This window comes from Ixodes scapularis, unplaced genomic scaffold, assembly GCF_016920785.2.
Source record: "Ixodes scapularis isolate PalLabHiFi unplaced genomic scaffold, ASM1692078v2 PGA_scaffold2__306_contigs__length_199485367, whole genome shotgun sequence".
Taxonomy (NCBI): Eukaryota; Metazoa; Arthropoda; class Arachnida; order Ixodida; family Ixodidae; genus Ixodes; species Ixodes scapularis.
The window spans coordinates 167,269,274-167,295,973 of NW_024609857.1; the positions used below are offsets into that span (position 1 = coordinate 167,269,274).

At 45.5% G+C, this 26,700-nt stretch overlaps 1 protein-coding gene across 1 annotated transcript in view; it reads right to left on the reverse strand.

Annotated features, from left to right (window-relative positions):
* Window positions 1–26,700, reverse strand: part of LOC8034422 (guanine nucleotide-binding protein G(i) subunit alpha) — a 70,702-nt gene that overhangs the window by 20,432 nt on the left and 23,570 nt on the right. Inside the window, exon 4 of the mRNA XM_029972539.4 lies at window positions 9,855–10,018. Within this exon, the coding sequence (XP_029828399.1) occupies window positions 9,855–10,018 (164 nt within the window). The remainder of the gene's footprint in view (window positions 1–9,854; window positions 10,019–26,700) is intronic.

Below are 26,700 nucleotides of genomic sequence, written 5' to 3' on the forward strand. Positions count from 1 at the left end.
GCTCAGTGCTTCCGTTGCTTGAAGATGGGCCACTTCGCCGCTGTTTGTAGGAGTCGCCAACCACCATCAGATTCCTTCGTATATGATCAACGACAAGCGTCCCTTCCTTCCCGGGACCACGCCCATGAACGTCAACACGGCCCTTCACCTCCGTGGAGATCCGGCCCAGCCACGGTTGGAGTGCACGACGACTGCGACTACCAGTATAACGTCACGTCCGTCGACGACGCCCCTGTGCGGACCTTGGAGGGACCTGTAGTCGACCGAAGCCGACTAAATGCCTTCATCGCTGATGTACAGGTAAATGGACTACCTTTAAAGCTCCTGATCGATACCGGATCCCACGTCTCGATTTTAAACGCGAGAATTTTTAATGACATTAATCGCTCCGGACAGATTCAGTTACATCCACCTGCACGAAGACTTGTTCACTACATGCATGAAACCATTCCTGTCCTTGGAAGCTTCACTGGCCAAGTCGTTTTTAAGAACCGTTTTGCATCACTGGAGTTCTATGTCTGTCAAAATGGACGTTCCTTACTCGGCATCGATGCTGTGCGCGAGTTGCAAATTACTCTGTCGGGAGCTGATCACAGCTGCTCTTATGTTAACGCAGCTGACGGAAGACCGGACCCCCAGCAGGATGTGACGTCGGTTAAAGTTCCACAGCGCCGGCCGTTCACTGTTTCGTCCCGCCAACCACCGCACCAGCCAAGTTCGTCAGATGTCCCCGGCATCCTGTTTTCTTCACAACCGGGTGTTAACCTATCACAGGCACATCCGTCACCCGACAAGCAAGTGGACCTAGAAGTTTCATCAAGAACCCCACAGTCGACAGCTGTTGCGCACTCCGCATCTTCGACTTCGCGGGACGTATCGCAGCTTCCTCCCGGGTTCGAAGACTTCCAGCATCTTTTTAGCCCGGAGCTGGGTTTGGTGCACAATCACACCCATACCGTCAAGGTGCGGTACAACGTGCCACCTGTTCAATCTAAGTTACGTCGGTTGCCCATCACGTTGCGTGATGCGGTATCTGAAGAAATTTTCAGGTTGGAACATCAAGGCATCATTGAGCGCGTCAATGCGTCTGAGTGGGTCTCGCCCATTGTTGTGGTTAGGAAACAAGATGGCAGTATTCGTCTGTGCGTGGACCTACGTGCGCCGAACCAGGCCATCGTCATCGACTCTTTTCCTTTACCACATATCGAAGAACTATTGAACTCCTTGCAAGGAGCCTCCCACTTTTCTAAGTTGGACCTGGCCTCAGCTTACCACCAAATTCGACTTGCCCCGGAAAGCAGGGATTTGACCGCTTTCATCACTCATGAAGGCCTTTTTCGATTTAAAAGAGTCTGTTTTGGACTGGCTTCAGCACCTGCGGCCTTTCAAGACATCATGTCCAAGGTTTTGAGGAACTGCAAAGGTGTCCGATTTTATCTCGATGACATCATAGTGTATGGCTCGTCGCAGAGAGAACATGACGAAAACCTACGAGAGGTATTGTCCTGCATCTCACGCGCAGGGATGAAGCTGAACCGTAAGGGTGTTTTCAGGGTTCAAGAACTATCGTACTTAGGACACCGTCTTTCCACGGAAGGGCTAGCTCCTCTCCCGTCTAAGGTAGACGATGTTCAAAACTTTGAGGCTCCTTCTGATCCATCGAAGCTTAAAGCTTTCTTAGGACTTGTGGAGTACTACAACAAGTTTATTCCGCATTGTTCCACTCTAGTAGAGCCGCTTCGTCGATTACTTCGCAAGGACGTTCCTTTTGTCTGGTCCCCAGAAGTAGAGGCCAGCTTCCGGAAAGTAAAAGGGTGCCTTAAAAATGCACCAATTCTCTCTCTTTTTGATCCGACGCTTCCAGTCGTGGTATCCACTGACGCTTCCATGTATGGGTTGGGTGCCGTGTTGCAACAACAAATAGGAAACCAACTACGGACAATAGCTTTTGCCTCACGCTCACTTACTAACGCTGAGCGCATGTATTCCACCGGAGAAAAAGAGGCACTGGCATGTCTCTGGGCCTGCGAAAAATGGCATGTTTACCTTTGGGGTCGTCATTTCGTAATTCGCACCGATCACCAAGCCTTGGTAACTTTACTTTCTAACAAAGGGTCTGGAGTTCGACCTCTCCGGATCACTCGGTGGACAGCAAGGTTGTTAAATTATAACTTTACAATGGAGTATCAGAAAGGGGCGGACAACGTGGTCGCCGATGCCCTCTCCAGACTTCCTGTGTCAGACACAGAAAACGGGTCGCAGTTCGAAGAGGACGTAGTTTCCCTTATTATGCTTCCTTTGACACTAACGGATTTTCAAGAAGCTACCACCACAGATGTTGTCCTTCCTCGTGTGATTCGATATACCCTTTCATCATGGCCGGATGATAGCTTCGCCCTGACCGACCTGAGACCTTACTTCAATGTAAGAGATCAACTGTCCTTACATAACGGGATCCTTTTCCAAGGGGAAAAGATTGTGGTACCTGAACAGTTACGTGACCGCATCGTCCAACTGGGCCACGAGACGCACCAAGGTATTTCCCGGACAACGACCATCATCCGAGACAAGTACTGGTGGCCCCGAATGTCTCAGGAAATCAAAGAACGGATTCAACATTGTACAGTATGTAACTCAACTGACAAAACTGCAAAGAGAGCACCTGCACCATTGCAACCAGTTGAGTTTCCCAAACAACCGTGGGAAAAGCTGGGGTTGGATATTGTGGGACCGGTTGAACACGCACCTCCGAGTCAACGTTTCTTTCTCGTACTAATAGATTATCACTCAAAATGGCCGGAAGTGCAACCGGTGGCATCAGTAACTTCAACAACTGTTATTAACTTCCTGAAAACTGTCTTTGCCCGCGAGGGTCTTCCTTGCGAAATAGTTTCGGACAACGGCGTCCAGTTTGTTTCACACGAGTTTCAAGAATTTCTACACCAGCATGGAATTAAGCATTCCAAAACATCTTTATATCACCCTCAAGCAAATGGCCAAGTGGAAAGGTTTAATCGCGTATTAAAGTCATGTCTTCAGCTAGCCGCCGTACAAGGACGCCCTCTGCCGGATGCTGTCCGGGACTACCTGGAAGCTTACCGACGAACTCCCCACTCGGCAACAGGCCAAGCACCTTCCCTACTGCTTCATGGACGGACCCATAGGTCCAAGTTAGACATTCAAGGGATGTCGACCCCCGAAGCTCCAGCTGTCTCGTCAAGCCGGACTGATCTTCATGCGAGAGTGCGTAGTTACCAACAGAACATGAAGTCGTACTCGGACTCTCGAAAGGCTGTTCGGTGGCCGAGGTTCGTCGCTGGCCAAGCAGTCTGGATTTATCGACCACAACACAATAATAAATTACAAACTAAGTATTCAACGCCACAAATTATTCAAACTCAAGTGGGCCCGGCCACTTACAAATTCGCTGACGGGCGAATATGGAATGCCGACAAATTAACAAGAGCGTTCATTCCAACAGAGCAGCAGGATGCAGATCTTTCCTGGGATGATGAAGATGAAAACGAACCTGCTCCGATAAGACAAAATTCTCCGTTGGGCAACCCTACTGTCACGGCTCCACCCGATCCTGTCTGCAGTCCAGCTACAAGTAGAGCTAGTTGCAGCTCTAAACCTGCTGTGCCAGTTCCATCCCCGCAGGTGCCTTCGTCTAACTCTGTGTTCCCAAGTCTCGAGGTTCAAGATCCTCTTCAACCGTTCATCCCGATGGCGACCAGCAGCCCCGCTGTATCTAATCCGGGAACACCTTCCTCCATACCTCCCCTTGAAGAGAGCGTGAACGGTAGCAGTACTCACCCCTGCGTCCCGGAAGCAACCGTGACTACGCCAACTCAACTCTACAGTCGGCCAGTACGTGAAAGAAGACTTCCACAGCGACTGAAGGACTACGTGCTTTCATTTTATGGAAACAGTAATCTGTTTTCTTCATCTGGAAATTATCATGTGCAATGAACTGAAGCGACTTTTTCTGATTTTTTTAAATGTCACCTCTCGCGAACTGAACTATTTTGCACTGTAATGGGACTTTCCACGCGGTTGTGCCTCAACTGAACAGTGTTGTGCCCAGCTTAAGGTAGCAACAATGCCTGTTTTTTTTTTTTTTTTTTTTTTGTCTAGTGTATTATAGACAATTTACTAAGTGTGTCGGTTTTCAACAGTTGGAATTGTCTGTGTTACCGCTGCACTGTTTTTTTTTATGGAGGGGAGATTGATGGATTATTCATATACGCTCTAAAAAAAAAATGATTTTTTTATATACTATGTGCAGGTATTTTTGTTACTACGATTCTGTAGATATGTTGTCTTCATTTTACGTTTCTTTTTTTTTTATAAAGGAAGGAGAATGTAGTGATTATGTTTACGGCCGTCCTTCATTCAGAGATGGCACCACCTACAAGGCGCCGATTGCACGTGTCACGTGTTGTATAAAACCACGGGCCGCGTGGCGGCAAGACATGATTCGACCACCAAAAATATGAACAATAAATCTGCTCGAGGCGCTCGCCTCAGATCTGCCCTCGTCACCGTCGAGATCGGTTGCCTGTCGTCTCGTTCCCATCGGCAGGTTCTGCCCCGGAGCCGGCCGACACCATCCATGTAAGCGCGGATCTAGTGAGGTCCAAAGGCGTTCAAGGCTTGTTTGACCCCACAGCAGCGGAGAATTACAAAAGGACCTTTCTTGCACTCACTGAGAACAGGACTTACAGTTTTACACCTATCAAGAAAGAAGAATGTCTGAACCATGTGTCGAAACGTATGGGCTCTGCACTGCGAGCAATTGTCGAAAAAAACAAAGGAGAGCTGCCATTGGGAGGAAAGGGCCGACTGACTCAAGACCTCATCAAAAAGCTAACAAACTACTACTCGTTTGCAATAAAAAACAGTTCTTCCAGCCTTGAAGAGATGCAGAGAGCGGTTATAACGACATTCTATCACGTCAGCTCCACGGACGACAACCCACACCGTGACATGTGCCCCCAAGGACCAGACTCGTGGTGCAAACAGCAGCATGCTAAGGCACGAGGAGAGGAGCCACCTCCAGACAGGCACAAGCTTCCTCAACATGTGTGTGCTGCGATGCTTCCTATATACAAGAGGCTCTCTGACCCAGCCCTCCTACAACGATGCCTTGAGGCTAAGACTCAAAACAGCGCCGAGTCTCTTCACAATGTAATTTGGTCTTTGTTGCCAAAAGAGCAGCACGCCTCCCTTTTTGCAGTACAGGACGGCATAAACACAGCCATCCTGAGGGTCAATGAAGGGAATGAAAGTGCAATTGAAGAGCTTTCCCAAGGGCTAAGTCTGAGACTTGGAACACAGACGCTGCAACGTGCAAAAGAGAAAGATGCCCGCAGGCTCCGGAAGGCAAAATATCTGTCTGAAAATACCAAGAGAAAGAGGGGACTGAAGGAGAAGGAGCAGTACTGTGCCGGCGCCTTCTAAAATACTGATTTCATTTGCATTTTTGCTATTCCCCATTTCTTTTGCATTTTACCAATAAACATTTTTGTTTTACATCTGCTGCTCGTGCTTTGGATATCTTGAGAACCAATCATCCGATTTTATTTCCGTCTGCATCAAAATGATCCAAAATGTTATTTACAGGGAAAGAAGCTATTTTTGTTTCCAGAGTATACTCTTGCGATTAGTGATGCTAGGATTAGCTGTCATATGTTGCCAATACATGCGACCCCAAAAAGTTATCAACAAAACTGCCATTCATTTAACCGTAAAATTATTTCAATAGCTTCTCCCCCTTGGGGCATGTCTAGGGCACATGTAGGCAAGGTTTCAAGGTTCTGATACAGTTTGTTAAGTGAGGCTCTGTTGCACAAGCGAGAGATATGCATGCCTTCATAACTTGGGAACATTTGGATGTAGAGACTTAAAATTTCACAGTTACTTGTACTGGTGTAAGTAGCATGTGCTCCAAATTTCATTCAGTTGTCTAAAAAATTGATGAAGTTATGGTCAATCCCCATGTCCCCCCTTAAAGCAGGCAAAAACAGCGAGTTTACAAAAAGCCAAAAGCACAAGGTCCATTCTCTAGGAAATCTCTGGTGTGTCACCGAGTGTATTGGCTGCTTTGCAAAGGAAACCCTACCATTGCCTTTTCTTTTTCTCAAAAACATCTGTTTTTCTTTGTTACGAAGGCAGAGCAGGATTAATCAGTAAAATCAATCCATCATTTTTATTTTTTCAAGGCGAGACAAGATCAATTTTTGTGCTTTAGGAAGCAGTCATGGTGGTGGGGACTATTTTTGTCACCCTCCCTTCGAATAAAGGGTGTAAAGATATTAAGATTCAGTCATAAACAAACACTGCAGCCAATGTGAATGACGTAGTGCGGTGGTTCCCCACCACTAAAGTTGCGGGGACCCCTTCTGGTTCGGCACAAGTGATGGGGGAGAGAGAGGTTGCTGGACGATTGCAACCATGAAAGAGTAAATGAAGGAAACTACATGCACACAAAATAACTTCTGATGCTCTGAAACAGACTAATCGACCCAACTACCCACTTCAATATATTAAAGCGCAAAATGGCGAGGAAGGAAAAATAATGCAGACACGAAAGAGCACTAACTGACAACTGACGCTTAACTCCCAAAAGAGGAGGAGAAAAAAAAGACGTCCAAAGTTCTCTAAAAAAATATTTAAAAAAAAGGAAAAATTTTTTAAAAACAAATGCTTTACGTGAAGTAAAATCTCATTTATATCATTAAAGGGGAAATTATTGAGGGTATCTAGTTTTAGTAATGCACTATTAAAATTAAATGAAGTAATAATCAATATAATCTTTTTGAAAAAGGCACAAAAACATAGATGCCCATATAAATAAACAAAGATGAAGTTTGGGAACAGTATGAACTAAAAGGTTCAGAGTTCAGAGTTCTTCGTGGCACAAGACAGAGGTACTCACTCTGCACAAATAGTTTGGTCCATTTACCTTTGTAGGACAGCCAGCATAGATAAAAGTGTTATAACTCTTGCTATGCTATTTCCAATATTGATAAGGGGCCTACACAAAATTATCCTATGGATGGGTGTGGGTGTACTGTGCCGAACGAACTGGGGAGTCTGAATATTGTTTGTCCAATAACGACGTTTTGCGCTACTCCTTAGCGCAATTAACCTTTTGCGAGTGCAGTGATGTGATTGGCCTAAGCCGTTTTGGAGCGCCTTTCGTAGCAGCCAAAACAGTGTTTTGGAGCAGCAAAAGTTGCCTTTGGGACAGTGAAAACAGTGTTTTGGAGCAGTAAATGTGGCTTTTGGAGCTGCCAAAACAGTGTTTCGGAGCAGAAAAAGTGGCTATTGAAGCAGATATTCTTAGAAAAAATAAAATATTAGTTTTAAGTGCTGGACAAATAAGGGCACTTTGCTCGCCACAATAAATCAATTATGGTCAAGTTAGATCACCAGGGAAGTCTTTCAACATGTAATTGAAATGCCAATAACATGACACATTTCACAATGCTTCAGTTAAATTATACTTATATATGAACGCGCTATAGATAAATAAGAACCAAACTACACATATTAAAATTTATTTGAAAATGACCAGCTTAGTAGTAAATACTATCACAGCATTAGGTTGACCCTGACATTCTTTTCTGTGTGTTTAGCCTGCCCGCCTGGCAAAGGTCAAAAAGTTCTTGAAGCGCTTTGTGAAATGACTGAACTAGAGACAAACAAGCGCGCTGTGCGGGTTCAGTGTGCAGACATTACCTTTTTTGCTTTAGCTCACTTCTCTTCATCAACTTCCTTTAGCGGAAGATTTTTCACGTACCGAAGTCGCTTTCAAAAGAAGGCTTACCGAGAGAAACCTAGGTAATCAATACTTCGGCACAGCAGTCTTTGAATTAAAGAGGGATATTTGTAGTAGCGTATGATTTAAACAAGAACAGGAATGTCGACCTTGCGGCGGTCCTTACGTTTCATTTTAGAAAGCACCATATTTGCAGTGACGTGGGGACGGCAACACCCGACGTCATGCGACCACGGTGACAGGTACTGGTAGGCAGGAACCAAGTACAGTTTTCCCATGGCCGTTGCTTTCAGGAGCGAGTGTTTCAGCCCACAAAGTAACTTCCGCCGCGCAAAAACGTGGCTTCGTTTCACAGCATGACGGCATGGCTGGTACCCGGCGTGCTTGCGTCGCAACATCCGCGCACGCTATCGTTGCAAGTTTTAAAAAGATGTGAGATGAGACCTATGAGACGACGAGAGCACGAAACGAGAGACGAGAAAAACCATGCAAGACCGGATGGACGATTCAAGCAGGGTACTTTGTGTCGGCGGCCGCTTGCGCCACCTAGCTCACGCATGCTCAATTACGGTACTCAGTTTAGTTTCGGTTTTCAAAGGCGACCAAAAATGGTCCTTTGGCACAGGCTTGGCGCAGATTACCCATAATTTGGCAAAATGTAGCAGGATGTATCAGTGTTAGCCCCTCGGCGCAGTTTGGCGCAATTGGCGCAGAAATCACATTACTGCAGTGGTATGCGAATCACAAAAATCGGGTCTTGGAATAAGTTGGCAGGCAGGAGGATGGGCTTTCGAACCAATCAATGGTCCACCCCGTTCAAAAACACACTCAGTGACGTTCAAATTGACCAACCATTCAAAGGCATAGGGCTCCAATATTCTTTTTGATTGTATGGCCTCCTGTCCTATTCACTGGAGATTGTCCTCACCAGCACCACCACTACTAGTCCCCTGTTTCATACCTGTGTAACTTCGAATGCTAAAATGGATGCCCATTCATAGTGTGCTTAGTCTCCCGTGTCATATCTCTCTCATATTGCCAGCATCAGTTCTATCATTCTAATTAGTCTCGTGCCCCCTTGGAAGATGCCAGCTTTTATGCGCTTAGATTCACGCCTGGCAAATTTTCTGCATTCTCACGTTGTGTAATGTCACGGTTTTTAGCTAAATAGTAGACTTTTAAATAACCTAGTTGTATTCATCCACCTTCCAGTCTTCTTTTTTTACTTTCTACCGCAACTTTCAATCCTGTATTTAATAATTGCTTATTTAGGATTATTTATATAGTCTTTCCTCATTTATATTTATTCATTTTCCTGCCCTCGAGACAGCGACAGGTACCTTACCCTGCCCCTTAGGAAAAAGAGACCCCTCCCTCATCTCGTTGCAACACAGCCGCAGCTGTTTGCCCTAAAAGCGTGTGTAGCTGCATGGCCTACGAGAAGCAACTGGCAAAAGCGGACCAAAGTAGCAAAACAAGCTTCTCTCGGAGCTTCTGGGCATTTCTGCTGCGTGGCATCGCCGGAGTCGCCAATAGCTGACGCGAGGAACCTCGTCCGGCCCGTTTTTCACGCGCAAAGCTTCAGCCAAAAAGCATCCCCTTCCCTGCCGGGGCAGCCTGGACCCGCATTCGGCTGGAATGCAGGCCCAACGCCGATCGAGCGTTCGGCTACGTGGGGGTCGCAAAGGCGAGCAAATAGTTCGAGTTATGCGGAGCGCAAGTGCACCTGCTTCTTTTGCAGGGGTTGCGGTGACGTCAGATAGCCGAGCTCTGATTGGCTCTCATTGAAGGATAGCGGGTACACCTACCCACTATCCTTTATTGAGGTCTACCCACTATCCTTCAATCAGAGCCAATCGGAGCTTGGCGTCATCCTGACGCCACCGCAACTCCTGCAAAAAAAGCAGACGCACTTGCTCTCCGCATTGTCGCCAGTTTAGTCCTGAACATAGCCGTCAGAGTCGTCTCCTTTCCAATTGCCGTGGCCGCCGACAAGCTGAAGACGACAGGAAGGGCGTCTCGTGTGCCTGGAAAAAAGCCAAAGAGGTGGAGAGAGGGAGGTACCCACTAGGAGGCAGAGTCGTTGAGCTGGTACTCCCGGGAGCGTGAGAAGCAGTGTTGCACCCCGTGGTCCTGCCACAGGCGCTTCATCATCGACGCCAGCTCTGGCGTGATCTCGCACTCCTGCGACGACGTTGCCCCGGCCACTGTGAAGAACTGCCGGGCGTCGTCCTGCAACAAACGCTGCCCTCAAACGCCAGCCCCCACATCTCGTACGCCCATCCCAAATGTGCCGCGAGAGCCTTTGTCGTTCGTCCCAGCGTACGTCACATTGCTAGTTCCACTTTTAACGTCTCTTTCCCTCGCCGTTGCGTAATGGAACAATCTCCCAGACCGTGCCGTGCGCATCGATGACCCCGCTCCCTTTAGAAATGCCGTATCATCCGAAATTGTTTTGTAATCAGTCACATCATCTCACACTGCCTGCCCACTTGGTCTACATCCAAAATAACATAAACTATTGCCAACATTTTTTTTTGTCCGTACAGCATTTTTTTACACATTTTAATTTTTTTTACGTGCCCCTCCCCCTCCCATGTAATGGGAGGGGGAGGGGCACGTGTTGGGGCCCTCTAATAAATGCAATAAAACAATATGAAAATAATTTTTGTGGGAAGGTAATTTTTTTGCTCATGTAATTACCAGGTGCTAAAAAAATTTTCTGCAACATCAGTGCACCAATAAAACTACAGCAAAATAGCGAGAAATTAAAACAAGATTTGTGGTGGGCTCAAATAAACTCGGTTAATTACAGACTTTTCAGACTTCCCAAGGTGACAAAAAACGGGGTGGCCACATGCAACGGCACGGGTGCACAATTGGTAGCATGAACAGCGCTGAAAAGAAATGCAACAAAGAATGTGCAGAATTGTTAGCAAAATTGCCTTTCGGCAATTTTCCCTTCGACTTTGACACTCAACGATAAAGAAAATCGATAACGGCACTGGCCTCCACTGGCCTTGGAGCACAGGGCGAGTTCGGCAACAATCCTAAGGAATAATGCCTCTGAGGAATGGACTCGCAAAGCGCGAAAAAAGAAGGCAAAACCAGACAGGACACGCGACACCGAGGAGGGACATAGTGAGATCTCCCAACAGCTGCTAAAAGAATGCGGCAGGAAGTGCCCTCATTCTGGAAATACCAACCAACAAATGCCAAAGGGAATGCCAGTGAAACCCCTGCAAGCCCTCTCAAGCGAGCCTGAAATGTGAGCGGCAAGCAGGCTCACATTTCAGGCTCGCTTCTTTGACAACAGACAAGCAGTAATCTCAGCCAACAATTTCTTTCCATCTTGTAAACGCCCTGTTTCTCAGAAAAGCAACCGAGCCCCTATGATAATGACCAAGTGTTCTTTTCTAAAATCTGTACATCTGTTCTTGATATATGCCCGAAAATGGCTATAAGAATAACACTCACGGTACATAGACCTTTTAGAATTAAAGTTCAGATCAGAGAAAATGCTGTTTACAATCGTACAATCAATATCATTCCCATAAAATGGCATAAAAAAGTGGCACATTGGCAAAAACAGATTGATGAAAATACATGCTCCCGAGTTTAACAAACCTACCAAACTCAAGAATACAATGAACTGCAAAAACAACCACCTACAAATATTATGAAAAAACTTGGCTATGCTTCAACAGCGTTACTGCGGTAACTCTACAGTGCAGAGTTGAGTCAGAGTCGAGTCAGCCGTATTTATTTGGTTGTCGTATTTAATCAACTAGAGAGCCACATGTTTTTTCTCTTTCTGAGCCCAGGGTACCTAAATTCGTCAAACACGAAGTTGGAGCCGAAAGTTCACGGAGCGTGCCAATCGGACGCTGGTGACAAATGTGCCGAGTCATTGTTGGGATAGTCCCAATCAGTATGTTCCGTGAACTTTGGCCCTAACCTCGTGTTTGACGAGTTTAGAGCCCCAGTTCTCTCAAACCAGGGGTGGAGCGAGCCCATGACGCCTACCCAGGCGCTCCTCCTACACTTTTCACGACTGACTCGGAAAGCGAGAAATTGGACGGTTTCCCCAAAGCGGCTCAATGTGGATAGGCAAGACAGCGAGAATAAAGCTTTTACAGCACGTAATGGACATTGCCCAATGCAGCCATAGTTTGAACTCATTTGCTTCGGTCCAGTAACACTGAAATGTAAGTCGGCTGGTATACATGCATTGCAGAATACTTTCTCGCGTCTTTCTTGGTTTCCATTTGATGAGCAGTTTTTTTGTGCCATGCTCCAGCCGTGTTGCTACATGTAAAAGGAAGGATTGTGCCTAGCCGATCTTTTAGAAGTACCGAAAAAAAAGTATGTCAAGGTTTATCTTACGGCCTGCACATCGATGCTCGCATCGTCTCCAGAGCTTGGCTGGGCTAGGTCTAGTGGTTCAAAGCTTGGTTCACAAGTGTCTAGCTCGTTAAACTTTCGCTCGCTCGGCATGTGTTTGCTCCAATAAAGCCGACTACCCTCTCATTCTGCGTGTTTTACGTCCCTTTTGCTGCAAAACACTCGATTGCCCCCGCCAGACAGCACCGTGCTATGGGCATTTCTTGCAAGTCGAAACGTCAAAGTTACGCGTCAAACGGTACGTGCGATCAAGTCGATTGGGTGAAACTCCGATTTCGCAATACCGATGCACATACTAAAAAGACTGATCGCGTGAACCGTGCAAAGAGGTGAGACTTCCGCACCAAGTTTTCCGAGAAAACGGCTCAATATATGGATGTGCGACTTATAGTCCAGTAAATACGGTAACTATTTTTAAACTTTTCTTGATTGTACATAGAAAGTTAGCCCAGTCCTTATTGTCACCCAATTTTAGGCAGTCTTGGTAAGTTACTTTTAAAAAGTAATTCGTTACAGTTAACTTCAGAAAAAAAGTAGCTAAGTTACCGTTACAGTTACCGCAACAAAAAAGTAACTCATTACAGTTACTTTTAAAAAGTAACAACGTTACTTTTCCGTTACTTTCCTATAACACAAAAAGAAAATTGAGGAAAAACTTGAAAATGCCCCTCACCAAGTTTTGTTGCATAGAATTAAAAGTGCACTTTTTGCTTTATTTTGTAACTTAGCAGCAGTTGCTTCTCGAAGTTAGTTTCTGAAAGTTTCCCTCAGTTGATGGCGAACACGTCCCTGCTCTTGCTGAACAGGCGCTCAAATGGTGCGCTTGAAGGAATTGCACGGGGGGCAAACGCGGACCCAATACAAATGCCCCATCCTTGGTAGCACTAGTATATTGATGGCTCGTTTACGGTTGCGCTGGGTTCATAGAGTTGCTGGACATATTTCAGTTCGTACCCGGCAAGCCAGAAACAAACCCCGCGCAAACAGCAGCAAATTTTGCCTCGGATGTTGATACTACGCCGTAGTGGCGCAAATGAAGATACGAAACATGCGCATTGCGTAGTAGTGGCGCTAATCCAAATACAAAACATGTGCAGTGACCTCCGCGTGTAAAAAAGACACTAAGATATTAAGATACTAAGATGTAAGTGTTCAGTCACAAAGTACAAGTGCGTGCGTAAAGATAACTAATTTTTTTTTTCCATCAAATCTACACGTGGCTATATTCGGGTCGTGACTCGCGAGAAAAGACGTATTCACAAATTCATGCAAAAACAACTTGACACTCAAAATGTTGGAAAACACATTTTGGAAAGTGCAAAGAATAGCTATATTGTACTCGTTCAATGATCTAATATTCATAAAAAGAACTGGAAAGTAACGACAAAAGTAACGTCGTTACTTTCATTGTTACCTCCACAAAAAGTAATAGAACTACAGTTACAAGTTACATTTTTAAAAAGTAACTCGTTACAGTTACAAGTTACCAAAAAAGTAAAGAAGTTAAAGTAATGCATTACTAGTAATGCATTACTACCCAAGACTGATTTTAGGTGGGCTAAATCTGGGGATATTAAGGTAGTACTGCCAAAGAAAAAAAACTTGTTACAAAAAAACAATACTGAAATTTTTGCTGGAATATAACGATGAGTGACTAGACTAATTGGTAGTGGGCCTGGAATAACTATTTATTGCAATACTTCCCCCCCCAAAAATGAACCTCAGAATAGCTGCTTCGTTCTTCGTTTTTTACAAAATGCAACATTTTCTCGTTGGAAAAGTTATAATTTAGAAAAATGAAGTGCATAGTTGAGTACTTCAGTAAATTTCACTCCAGAAAAACCGCACAGCAAATATGCGGATATAGTCGCCGACCGATTTTTCGGACTCCAATAATTCGGACTTGTTTGGTTTTTTGGATCTAAAGGGGTAACTGTGACTTACCTGATAGAAATAGTGCATATTCACGACCAATGTTTCGGACAGCTTGAAGTCCGGTTTGATTATTCGGACAAAATTGCCGCGAGCGATCAGCGGGAAACACCACAGAGAAGCGGCCATTTTGAATTCTATGTTGGCTGCAAATGGATTGGCTTGGTTTGGCAGCGCGACTCGAGTACTCCTGAGTCCTACCGTTAGGTGATGCAATGCTAGGCCTGTTTTTCCATATAGCTGCACGTCATCATCATCATGATTATCATTTTGCTTTGTTTCCTTCCATCTCCTCGCGCATCCGCACCACTTTCGAGTCGCCAGTCGCCATTTTGCGCTTGTGGATTAGCACCTCTCATCTCGTTCCTCGCATCAGCTGAAATTGAGACTCCGACGACGACTACCGCCCACAGCCACTGACAGCAGACATTACGAACACATTAACATTGCTGTTGAATTTGTACGAAGAGAACATGACGCTTGCGCAAATGCAAGGAGACGTCATCGCGAGCAGGTGTAACATGAAGCAAGCCATTATTGACGGCTTTTTAAAGCCTGCTTAGGCATAATAAAGGCAATTTTTTTCATCTACCGAATTTTTGGACTGCTTGATTACTCGGACCATTTTGGGGGTCTTCTCCGAGTCTGAATAATCGGTCGGCGACTACACTTGAGTCATCGAACAATAGTTTTAGAGAAGTGGAAAAATGGTTGAAACAGGAAGCTGAGAAAGACACATATCAAAGCCCACGCAGTGCTTGACTTTAAATGGGGCTTGCCATTTCACCTAAAATGCTCCAGGGGCATAGGTCACTCCTTCTACCGCATGGCCCTTCTATGGCCACAGCTTCCATCTTCCTTTTTTTTTTTTTTGCGGGACATTATCGATGACTCGAGTGCTTTCACTTTGGCCTTTGCAACCTTCATACGGGTTGCCCTCTCTGCGTGGGACGCTTGACGGCTCCCTGGCTGGACGCCCATTTCCAACAGAACTTCCATGATACCTCAAAGACTCCGGCTGAAATCTAAGGACTGCGAAGGCCACAGTCCTGAAGGAAGCAAACACGGCCCTGAAATATGGAAACTCCCCACTTCCACACCTCCGTGACAGGCAGTTGTACTACAAGGGTACCAGCTCCCTTGTCCTCAGAGAAGGCTGGCTCCTGTGGCCGGGACACAGGTGCTCCTCCCGTCCTCCCGCTGTTTCAAGGACAATGTTTCGGTACTAATGGCACCAGCAGTCTGTGCCAGTGGGATAACCCATGCGCCTCGGCTCGGTAAATTGGATTTTGGCCCTTAAAAATAGCAAAATGTCAGAGTCGCTAAGTGCCACTTTCTTTCTTTTGTTCGATGCAGCTAAGATAATGAGAAAAGTTTAGACTTCGATCAAAAAATACTCCCCACGGTTATATGCGAGTGAGTGATTGAGTTTTAATGGCGCAAAAGCATCTAAGGCTATGGAGCGCCAAAGTCTGTGACTATTTTGTGAATGGTTTCTAGAGAGGAAAGAGGGCTCTATACTCTGATTCATACTTAGTGTGCAACGCTGTCAAAGCTACTGGCGCGAGCGTGTGGCTTGATCTCGTTGATCATTCGCACGCGGTCTCGCGCAAACAATACCATAGATGAAGCCACGCGCTCGCGCCAGTAGCTTTGACAGCGTTGCACGCTAAGTATGAAACAGAGTATAGTGGCCAGTGATAGAATAAAAGGATGTGCATGAATCTGTATATAAATAATGTGGGTGAAAGATTTAAAATTGCAAAGCAAGTTTAAAGTTGACGTAAAAGTCTAGTGCTTTCTAGGAATTTAAAAACATTTGCATGAGGTATAAAAGGTTCATCTCTAAGTAAAAGAGCAAGGTGTAAAGGCATCTGTGCTGAGTAAAACTGGGCAAAGTAGAATTGGCGGTATCTGTGATATGCGGGGCACTCAAGAAGGATATGCACTACAGTTAATGGTTCTGAACAGTGTTCACATGTAGGTGGATCCTCTCGGCGAAGTAGATACCCATGTGTTAGATGTGTGTGGCCAATTCTTAACCGACAAAGAATTACCTCGAAAAAACGGTCCCTATCACGGGCACTCGCCCACTCCTGTAGCATCGGCTTCACAACATGGAGTTTGTCGTTGGTTTCGCGGGACCATTCCTCTTGCCATTTACACTTGATACTTTTCTTTATGGTCGTTTTGTAATCTTGGTAGGGTATGTCGTGAATATCAACCTTCCTTGAAGCACATGTGGAAGCGGCACAATCAGCAGCTTCATTGCCAGGAATACCCACGTGACTAGGCACCCAGCAAAAGACTACCTGCAATTTGTTGTCCCTAGCCGCAGCAACCACTTTATGTTGTAGCTGAGTTATTAAAGGGTTTTTTGCTATCTCAAGGGACCTGAGTGCTCTCAGAGCACTTAGTGAATCAGTGTAAACTACAGAGTATGGATGCCTATTTTTGATAATAGGGTGATTTCAGATAAGATCGACCAAAGGATGGCTAGTCGACATTTTCAAATCAACTGATGTTTTTATATGTTATTGTCTAGTGTCTGGTATGAACGAATCCAAACTTAGTTTTGACTAGAAAAAATACTTGGGGACAGGAAAAATCGTAAGGCATGAGGTGGTGGACAGTTGCATTAACGCGCACTGATGGAGGGGGCCCGTTTGAGAGTGAATAACTAAAGCGATAACGTTAGGAGAACTCTAATACGTTTTAGGCGCAAACTATGGGTATAGCTTGCTTGTAATATAAAGTAATCATATTTATTTAAAATTTATTTATTTTTCTAAAAATTGACAAACATGCCTGCTCGAACGACAAATGGCAAACTTTGGAGGTCTGTATCTCATGAAATAATTTAATCATTATGATATAATTTGCAGATATTATTCTACTAATATATAGCTAATATTTAAAAAATAACTAAGGTATCTGTGTGATACAATAGTTAGGATATATTTAGTCAAACATGGAAAAAAAATCAAACAAAGAAAAATTCCGATGCAAATAAAAAAAAAACACCACCCTCGATTTTTTTAAAATTTAGGTAACCTGTTATACTCTATTTCGGCATTCATTTCCGTTAAAAACATGTTGCATCATTTTATTGAGAAAGAAGATACAACTCCCCAAAGTAGGGTCCTTTTTCAAAGCCTACACTTAGCAGTGTTTTATACAAGAACTGACTCTGAGTTCCAGTTTCATGAAACCAACACACATCTTTTATATATTTTTATTCAGATGAGGCCAATGATAACTAAAGAAATCGTTCACACACTTAAATTAAGGAGAAACTACTGTGTACAAAGAGGTATCATATTACGGACTAGTGATCCGAGAAAAGATCATGCAGCCATCGGCCACTAGGAACTTTGTTTACTTTATTCTCCTGCGACACTATATGCTATTCCCTCTTCCGCTCTACCTTCATCTCTCTCTCTCTCTCATATATATCCCTGATATATATCCAGAACAAAAACATGTTCAAGCATTCCCTTTCTGCGTGGTAGTGTCCTGTGGCTAGCAAAGATCATTTCCTCGCTAAGCTCACGATTATGGCAAAATAGTTGCCGGAAACCGCAGACGACACTCGTCGCTAGTTCTGGCAAAACGGCCGATACAATCTTTTTTTCGCATTTCCCCGCTCGCTGTCAAGGACAAGGGGGTTTGCTTCAACCAGCAAAACATGGCCGCCAACGCCTGTTTACTGAGCAGTCATGCCTGTCGCCATCTCACTCGCTGGCGTCACGGGCGATAATATCAGGCACAAAGGGGCACACCAACCGGCAGCATTATCCCCAAATACTCGAGCCTCGCGTAAATACATAGAGTGTAAACGCTGTCACCATGTTATTGCAGTAAGACCGCCCCCCCCCCCCCCTCCCCCAACGGGGGACTGCAGTACGCGACGGCGTACTAACACAACGGCGATGATATCGACATCGCGGGCTCCGAATTTTCCCATAGTTCTACTCCACGGGCATTTCTCGAAACGCTTGATATTGTGTACGCCCGCCTGGAAGGATTTCAGGCGCGTAGTTAAGATAAGGCGGTTCTCCGCGGCAAAAGAAAGCAATTTCACAAAAGCTTAAAAGCGGCGGCGACGCGTGTGCGGTGAACGCTTGTAGTTTTGGTGTAGACAGGGTGTGTGTGTTCTCGTTGTTGACACCAGCCGGCGATAAGGCACTGCAGGCGGTAGCTCAGTACACCAAGGGCTAATCCGAGTGACCATCAACGTAACCCCACCGCCAACCCCTCGCGAACCGGTCGCCGACATGGCTCAGGCTGTGTCATGAACCACGTGGTAGAAGCTCGGGTGCTTTCATATCAGCGCGTGGAGGGACGACAGTGCGATTCCGGAAAGTCTTTTTCGAAGGCCGCTGACCACAATTTTTTGTCTGGAGACTTTCCCTCTTTCTTCCTTTGACGTGGATCAAGCTTTGCTGACAGCCTCAGTTGTGACCTCTCTTTTCAAATGTACGTTTGCAGTGAGTGAGCTCCTCAGCCTCGGACTTGTCACTTGTGCACCCAGTAGTTCTTTCACTTGGCAATTATATGCCATCAGTTGGGGTTTAATTTCTATTATTTATGTATACATTATGAAGACGTCCTGGAGCTCCGAACGAGTGTTTTGTGCAGATTACTTTTGCAAACACAAAAAGACTATACCAAAGCAGCGGAATTTTCGAAGTGTTGGCGAGTTGGACCTAAACTCGTTGAAGCAAATTCTTCCGCCTGACTGCTCCACCAAAGTGAGTGCGACGGACTACCTGTGCTACCATTGCTTCATGCACATCACTAAGGAGATCTCGATGCGAAGCTCAGAGCAGTGCCCTGACATATTTGTGCCAGCTGAAGAAGCAATTGAAGATCTAAATCGCAGCATACTACCTACAGATGTGTCGCCGCTGAGACAACCAAGCGTCGTAAGAAGTCGGGACAGGCCTGCCTATGTCAAGAGAAAGCAGACAGAACTGGAGCAGGTTGCTGTCAAGAATATACGCTCAAGGCTACGTATTGCGTACGACAGGGACGCACCATCGGGGTCGTCCGAACCAACATGCTCCACATGCACTGAGTGGGTGGACAACTTTCGGCAGGCCTTTGAAACCGCCACCTCTCTCCGGGAACGTTGTCAACTGCTTACACTCCTGCCGTCAACACTGACGAAGAATGAGGTTCAAAAGATGATTCCACAGGCCTCAATGTACCTCATCAGTAAATCCCGAAACCTCAAAGGAAAAGCATGGCATGTGGTATGAGCCGGATCCTTACACGAGGTGCAAGGTGAGCCCTGAGAACCTGTCTGCTGCCCTAGAGTACTTCACGAAAGACGAGCTACAATGTTCGCGCCAAAGTCCCAACCAGAAGGACGTCATCTCTGTCATGCTCAACGGAGAGAAAACGTTCGTGCCAAAGCGCTTCATGACACGCTCAATACGAGAGGCCTTCCGTATATACAAAGACAAGCATCCCGATTCCGGCGTTGGGCTAACGAAATTTTATTCGTTGCGCCCTAGATGGGTCCAATGTATTCCACACCAGGAAGTGTGCGTTTGTGTGCGCTGCGCCAATTATTATCTTTGTATTGCCGCTCTAGAGAACGTTACAGGCTCATCATTCAACACTGGAGAAATGAACTCGGCATTTCTGTGCGACCCAGCAACAGAACTGTGCCTTCAAGGAGACTGTGATCACTGCCCAAAAGGCCAGCTTCTTACACTCCAGGAACTTGATATCCCAGAGGATGAAGAGATTGTGCTTGCAACATGGGAGTCCGGCGACCTTGTGAAAAAAACTTTGGAACCTGAGACTTTCCTAAAAGTCATCCAAGTGTCGGTTGGAAGTTGGGTGCTTCACAACCATATCCGGCAAACGCAAGGTAAAGCGATTTACGATGAAAAACAGTGCTTGCAACGCGGGAGCATTGTCTTTCATTTTGACTTTGCTGAAAACTGGACCATCGTGCTTCCTGACAAAGTGCAAGCATATCACTGGAAAAAAAAAAAAGTTTCGATATTTACATGTGTAGTGACGACAAGAAAATCTACAAACAGCTTTGCCATCATCAGTGAGGACCTGTGTCACGACGCCGCTCACGCTTGCTTGGCTCTAGAAAAAGTGAAGGAGTGGGTTGAAGACAACGTTGCGGTATACTCGTACGTGACGTACGTAAGTGACGGCGCCGCCAGTCATTTCAAGAATCGCTACCAGCTTCACCAATTTGCAAAGGACGATTGCCCACAAGCCCAGTGGTTATTTTCTGCATCTGGACATGGGAAAAATGCATGTGACGGAGTTGGCGGACTCGTGAAGCACCAGGCCACGCTGAACAACCTGAGCAAACGTTCAGTAAGCGCAATTCAGACGGCCAGGACAATGGTGAGCGTTCTATCAAAGAAACTGAAAGGCGTGCATCTTGTATATCTGGACGAAAATGAGGTTGTTCGGTATCGTGAACAAAAAAAAGAAGAGTGGCTGACGGCGCGCGCCTTCCCTGGCATTCAGTCTTGGCACGCGTGGCGGCTCAGCAAGTCATCAACAGAAGGGACCTGTGACGTATATGTAGCACGGACAGTCGGATCTGCTTGGAAGCAACTTTATTAAATGGGTACAGCGAGGAAAACCTTAGCGTAAAGTGCCGAATTTGATTTCCCAAGGACTGCTCATTTTGAATGCAGGGACATCTTATTTATCACACTTTTCTTCACGGCGTATTTAACCTACTGTTTTTGTTGGTGGTTACTAATCATTTTTATCTGATCACTATAAAAAAAATCCCAAAATGTTATCCTCGAGCAGGATAAAATATATCGGCTTGCCACGATTCGTTCATACACCGAGAGCATCGAAGCTGCTCCAGTTAGGCACTATGGCATCCGTCACCTGAAATTGTTTGTAATTGTAAATACACAGCCAACCTAAATATCTTACTATTATATCTTTGTTTTTGTGTGTGGAAGTAAAGTTATTTATTTTACTCTAGATGTAAAATATACCGGAAGGTACAACTTCACACTGCATCATCTTTTCTCAAATCATTAGTCTCTAATATGATACCACTTTGTACACCTATGTAAAATGCTGTATATAGTTTCTCCTCCCTTTTACTGTGTGACCGATCGCTCTTTTTATCAATGACCTCATCTGAATAAATGTATATAAAAGATTTGTGCAAGTTTCATGAAACTGGAACTCAGAGTCACTTCTTGTATAGGACACTGCTAAGTGTAGGCTTTGAAAAAGGACCCTACTTTGGGGAGTTGTTTCTTCTTTCACAGTGCAATGATGCAACATGTTTTTAATAGAAATGAATGCCGAAATAGAGTATAACAGGGTACCCAAATTTAAAAAAAAATCTAAGGTGGTGTTTTTTTTTTATTCGCATTGGAATTTTTCTTTGTTTGATTTTTTTCCCATGTTTGCCTAAATATATTGTAACTATTGTGTCACTCAGATACCTTATTTATTTTTTCAATAATAGCCATATATTAGTAAAATAATGTCTGCAAGTTATGTAATAATGATTAAATTATTTCATGAGATACAGATTTCCAAAGTTTGCCATTTGTCGTTCGAGCAGGCATGTTTGGCAATTTTTAGAAAAGTAAATAAATTTTTAATAAATATTATTACTTTATATTACAAGCAAGTTGTACCCATAGTTTGTTTGTAAAAAGTTTTAAAATTCTCCTAATTTTATTGTTTTAATTATTCACTTTCAAACTTGCCCCCTCCATCAGTGCGCATTATTGCAACTGTCCACCTCTCCCTGCCTTACGATTTTTCTTGTCTCCAAATTTTTTTTCTGGTCAAAACTAAGTGTGGATTCGTTTATACCAGACACTAGACAATGTCATATAAAAACATCAGTTGATTTAAAAATGTCGACCAGCCACCCTTTGGTCGATCTTATCTGAAATCACCCAATATAGTCTGTGGCCAATAGTAAACCGTATAATTCAGCAGTCAAGATAGTTGCACTGGAATTAATTCTCCGCACACATTTAAGTGATGGTCCAATCACGGAACAGCCGACACAAGAATCGGTTTTTGTTCCGTCGGTATAAAAGCTGGTGTAGTCTTTATATGTATTTTGTAGCTCAAAAAATTCCTGTTTTAAGGCTTCTGGTGGGGTATTTTTCTTAGTGTACTCAGTAAGTGACAAGTCTGTGATGAGCAGACCATGTTCCCACGGTGCCACCGTTCCCAGAAGCTGAGCAACAGGTGGGTTTGTCTCAAGGCTAGCCAAAACGGCCGCGGTCTTGTTCCGCAATGAAAAGGGAGGCTCAACAGCGGGCTTGCTTTGGAAGGTTCATTCAAAACGTGTTCCCTCTACTAGTTCCCGACACAAATATTGTATACAGACCGTATCTTAAGGGAATACATTAGACCTAGGACATCTCGCCCTTTCTCTAGAGACATTTCATTAGCTTCAGCACAGAGGCTCAGCACAGGGGATGTACGAAACGCACCGGTGGCGAGTCGGATCCCTGCGTGATGGATTGGATCTAACATTTTCAGTGTTGATGCACTCGTTGATCCATACACCAAACATCCATAATCTAGGCGTGACCGCACAATCGATTTATAGATTCTTAGGAGGCACAGTCGATTGGAGCCCCAAGTCATGTGGGAGAGAACTCTCAGAATATTAAGGGATTTCTGGCATTTTTGTTTTAGCATTTTGATATGCTGGCTGGAAGAGAGCTTGGAGTCGAATATAAGCCCTAGAAACTTATACTCTGTTTTTACCTGAACTGGTGCATTGTATATGGTCAACGAAGGCGTCGGCATCACACCACGTTTTCGTGAAAAACAAACACAAGCAGTCTTCTCCGTGGAGAACTTAAATCCGTTATTGTCAGCCCACCTTGTCACATTATTAATAGTCAGTTGAACACGCCGTTCGCAGATTGCGAGGTTACATGAGGAATCAGCGATCTGGAGGTCATCTACATACAGTGAGTAGTGGACTGAAGGTGGTATGACACGTGCGATAAAATTGATTTTTATAGCAAACAGTGTAACACTTAGGACACCGCCCTGTGGAACGCCGTTTTCCTGTACGAACCATCGTGAGTGTACAGACCCCAGCCTTACTCGGAAAGTGCGTCTACCTAAATAGCTCTCAATGGCATGGAACATGCGGCCCTGGATACCAATGTCAATCATGTCCCTCAACATTCCATATTGCATATGCTTTCTCAAGATCGAAAAACACAGAGAGGCAGTACTGTCTATTGACGAACGCCTCTCGAACAGTTGTTTCCAATCAAATTAATTGATCCTGCGTCGAGCGGGACGAGCGGAAACCACACTGGTATTTATCCAGGATGCAATGTTTTTCCAAGTGCTGCATCAGTCGCCTATTAATCATTTTTTCGAGGGTTTTACACAAGCAGCTCGTCAATGCTATTGGCCTATAACTAGTAGCAGCATCCGAGTCCTTTCCTGGTTTAAGCAGAGGGATAATTGTAGCCATTCTCCAAGCTGATGGAAAACGTCCCCCCTCCCATATTGTGTTGAAAAGGTATAAGACCAGATCAAGTGTAGACGGGCGGAGATGATTCAACATGAGGTAGTGGATACCGTCAGGACCAGTTGCCGAGGGCTTGACGCTATGAAGGACCATCCTTAGTTCAATAAGAGTGAAGGATTATATGGTTCCCGTGCACCAACAGGTGCCTTTATGGTCCTGCCTTCTTTCTGCTGTTTTAGCCGAAGAAATGATGGTGAATAGTGCCTGGAACTTGAAACAGATTCGAAATGTTTCCTGAGAATATCGGCTTGTTCCTCTACTTTCTGGACAGGTTCCGTTGCAGGATAACAGGGGGATGGTGAAAGCACTATAGGATCCGTTGATTTTGTTAATTCGGTCCCAGACCTCCTTCGGTGATGTGTGGCTATTTATTGATGTCGCATACCCTTGAAAACTTGTTCTTTTCGATTGCTGGCGAATGCACTGTGCACGGTTACATGCGTTTAAATTGTGTACTCCCTCATACTTTTTGCAACAATACGAAAAATTTCCCGCAATAGGGCAACACTGGACGCAGTCTTCTTCATCTCCTTGTCGTAAAGGCCGACTACCTTGGAGAAGGCCTCGCTGTGGCTGTCCCACAGCACGGTGGTACACAGTGTCGCTTCACTGAGCGTCCAAGAATAACGGTGGCTGCATCCACTTGCGTGGCACCAGCAGATTCGTCCTCTGGCAGTTGGGATCTTCCATCACCCCGTGTACCCCTCTGTGCCTGGCTTGCTACGTGGGACTCGGCGCTGTCAGTTAGGCATGGCTTCTCCTCGTTACATTATAACAAGCTTCTGCTCCATCGCAGCAAGGCTGTGTTCGCTGAAGATTTCCATCACCGGCAAAGGTGATGCGCGCGCCGATGGACCCTGCTGATTAGACTCTTCGAGTTGTAATGTAGCGGGATGCACTCAAGCGGCGGGCAATTCTGAAACACTAGGTGATGGCCAAGCGCTTCCACCGTCTACCTTACGAGGTCGTCCGCCCCCTCTTCACTTCATAAACCGCTTGTGGCTGCCAAACGTGGCTCGCTACGAAAAGTCACCGGCATTGTGGAGATGGAAAGTCGACGAACAGTCAAATTCGTGTAGAGTAGCTATACTCGCGGTCAGCTTTCTGTGGCAATCTAAAGAGAGGAGGAAAGCGCGTCTACAGCGGTTGGCGCACCCTCTCCCCTAGCATTGACTGCATTGCCACAGAAAGCCGACCACGAGTATAGCGAACGAAACAACAACCGGCTATCAACGCAGCACGACGCAGAAGATGGGACCCCGTGACTAGTTCGAGAAAGTTGGAACTCCCGCGTCGCCAATCTGGCCAACAACAGAGTGTGCGGTGTTCTTTTCTACGGGGTCTTGCCGTCCGTACGCAGCACGACGCCTCGCACGAAGCTCCAGACACAAAGGAAGAGGGCTAAACACTCTTGAAGACATGGGGTGCCAGTCTGCACAAGGCCGAATTGACGTGGAGCGAGCGTGCTTTGAAAATGCATAACTGCCAACCTGTGAATTTTCAAATTCGTAATAATCCCGCAGCTGCGCGCGGGGGGGGGGGGGGGGGGGGGGGGTTATGCGTAGGGTGTGTATTTTCCGGTTTTAACCGAAAAACACCGATAAACATCCGTCAGTGACGAAAATACAAAATCGGTTAAAACCGAAAAACTCCGGTGGTTGGATATTTTCGCCCCGGTTAAAACCGAAAAACACCGGTCGTTGCACGTTTCCGACCTAGCGAAACCCTTTCCCCGTAGAGGTTCGTCAAACGTGTTATCCCGTGGATCCTGCATTCTTCCAGTGTCTATATATGGCTTGCACGTGGCGTCAGTCCGCCCTCCTTTCTGGGGTTAAAAGCGTCTAGTTAACGCAGTCGAAGCTAAGCTCTCACACGCTTTTCCCCCATTGTGTCGCCCATGGCCCCCTTCTGTGGAAACATTAACGCAGTGGAGGGTACGCTCTCACGTGCCCTTTCCCCATTGTGTCTGGTCAACTAATGTCGGTGCAAGCCATGTATTCAGAGGTTGCTGTGGTACCTGGAAGACACTGCCAACATCCGTGTCGTCGTACAGGGCTGCTGACCTTTCAGAAGTGAGATCCGTTCCTTGTTATCTGTTTAGTTTCCATGGGCTTCTGGGGAAACGAAAAAAGGGTTTTGTTGGCGGGGGAGTTTTTCGCTGTATATAAAAGGACCGTTCTGTAAGAAAATTTGCAGACGTGTTTGAGAAGGCAAGTCCGTCCCGCGTCTGCGGGTTTTCTCAACGTGAAACTTGCATCCCTTCGTCGTCACGCGGAGTAGAAGGCCACCAGGATGGGAAGTAAGCGGAAAGCTCAGGATGACTACACTACGTATTTCATGGATAAATCGTCTTTCTGGTTCCGCGTGCCAATTGTTAATCCGTGCATAAACGTGGAGCTGCCAGGGGGATTTGTGCCTTATGAAAGTATCTATCGGCTGGTCCTCCGAGACGAGAGCTAGCTGAGTGACCTATAATCAGTTTCTTTGTTACCGCCAGTATGCTGTGACTAGCACCGTTGATCCAGTGTTATTTTGGAAACTTCATTTACCTGACTGGCTACTACTGTCCCAAGCCTCGCTGGACATTGAGATTTCCTGTGTCCAGCGCAAATGTGGAGAGTGCGTTTTCAAAATTGCGGGTTGTGAACCGCAAGGAACGTGCTGCCATGACGGATGCAAGCCTCTCGAAGTATGCTTGCATCTACTATAATAACCAAGTGTGAGAAATATATGCTTCCTCGAGAAGCGAATGAAATATGTGAATAAAATTGGAACTCTCTGTCTGTGATCAATCGCATTTTTTTCTACCGATAATCACCGATTTTAGCCTCGTCGTGAGACCGTCCACCGAAATACACCGGTGTTTCGAAAATAAATAAACATTGAAAAACATCCGCCGATTTTTCTCACAAATAAACACCGGAAAGTACACACCCTAGTTATGCGCAGCGATGTGCAGTCTTGCCACCGTGCAAAACGCTTACATCACACATGTACGTGCTACAGAATCCAAACTTCTCCCCCTTCTTGGACG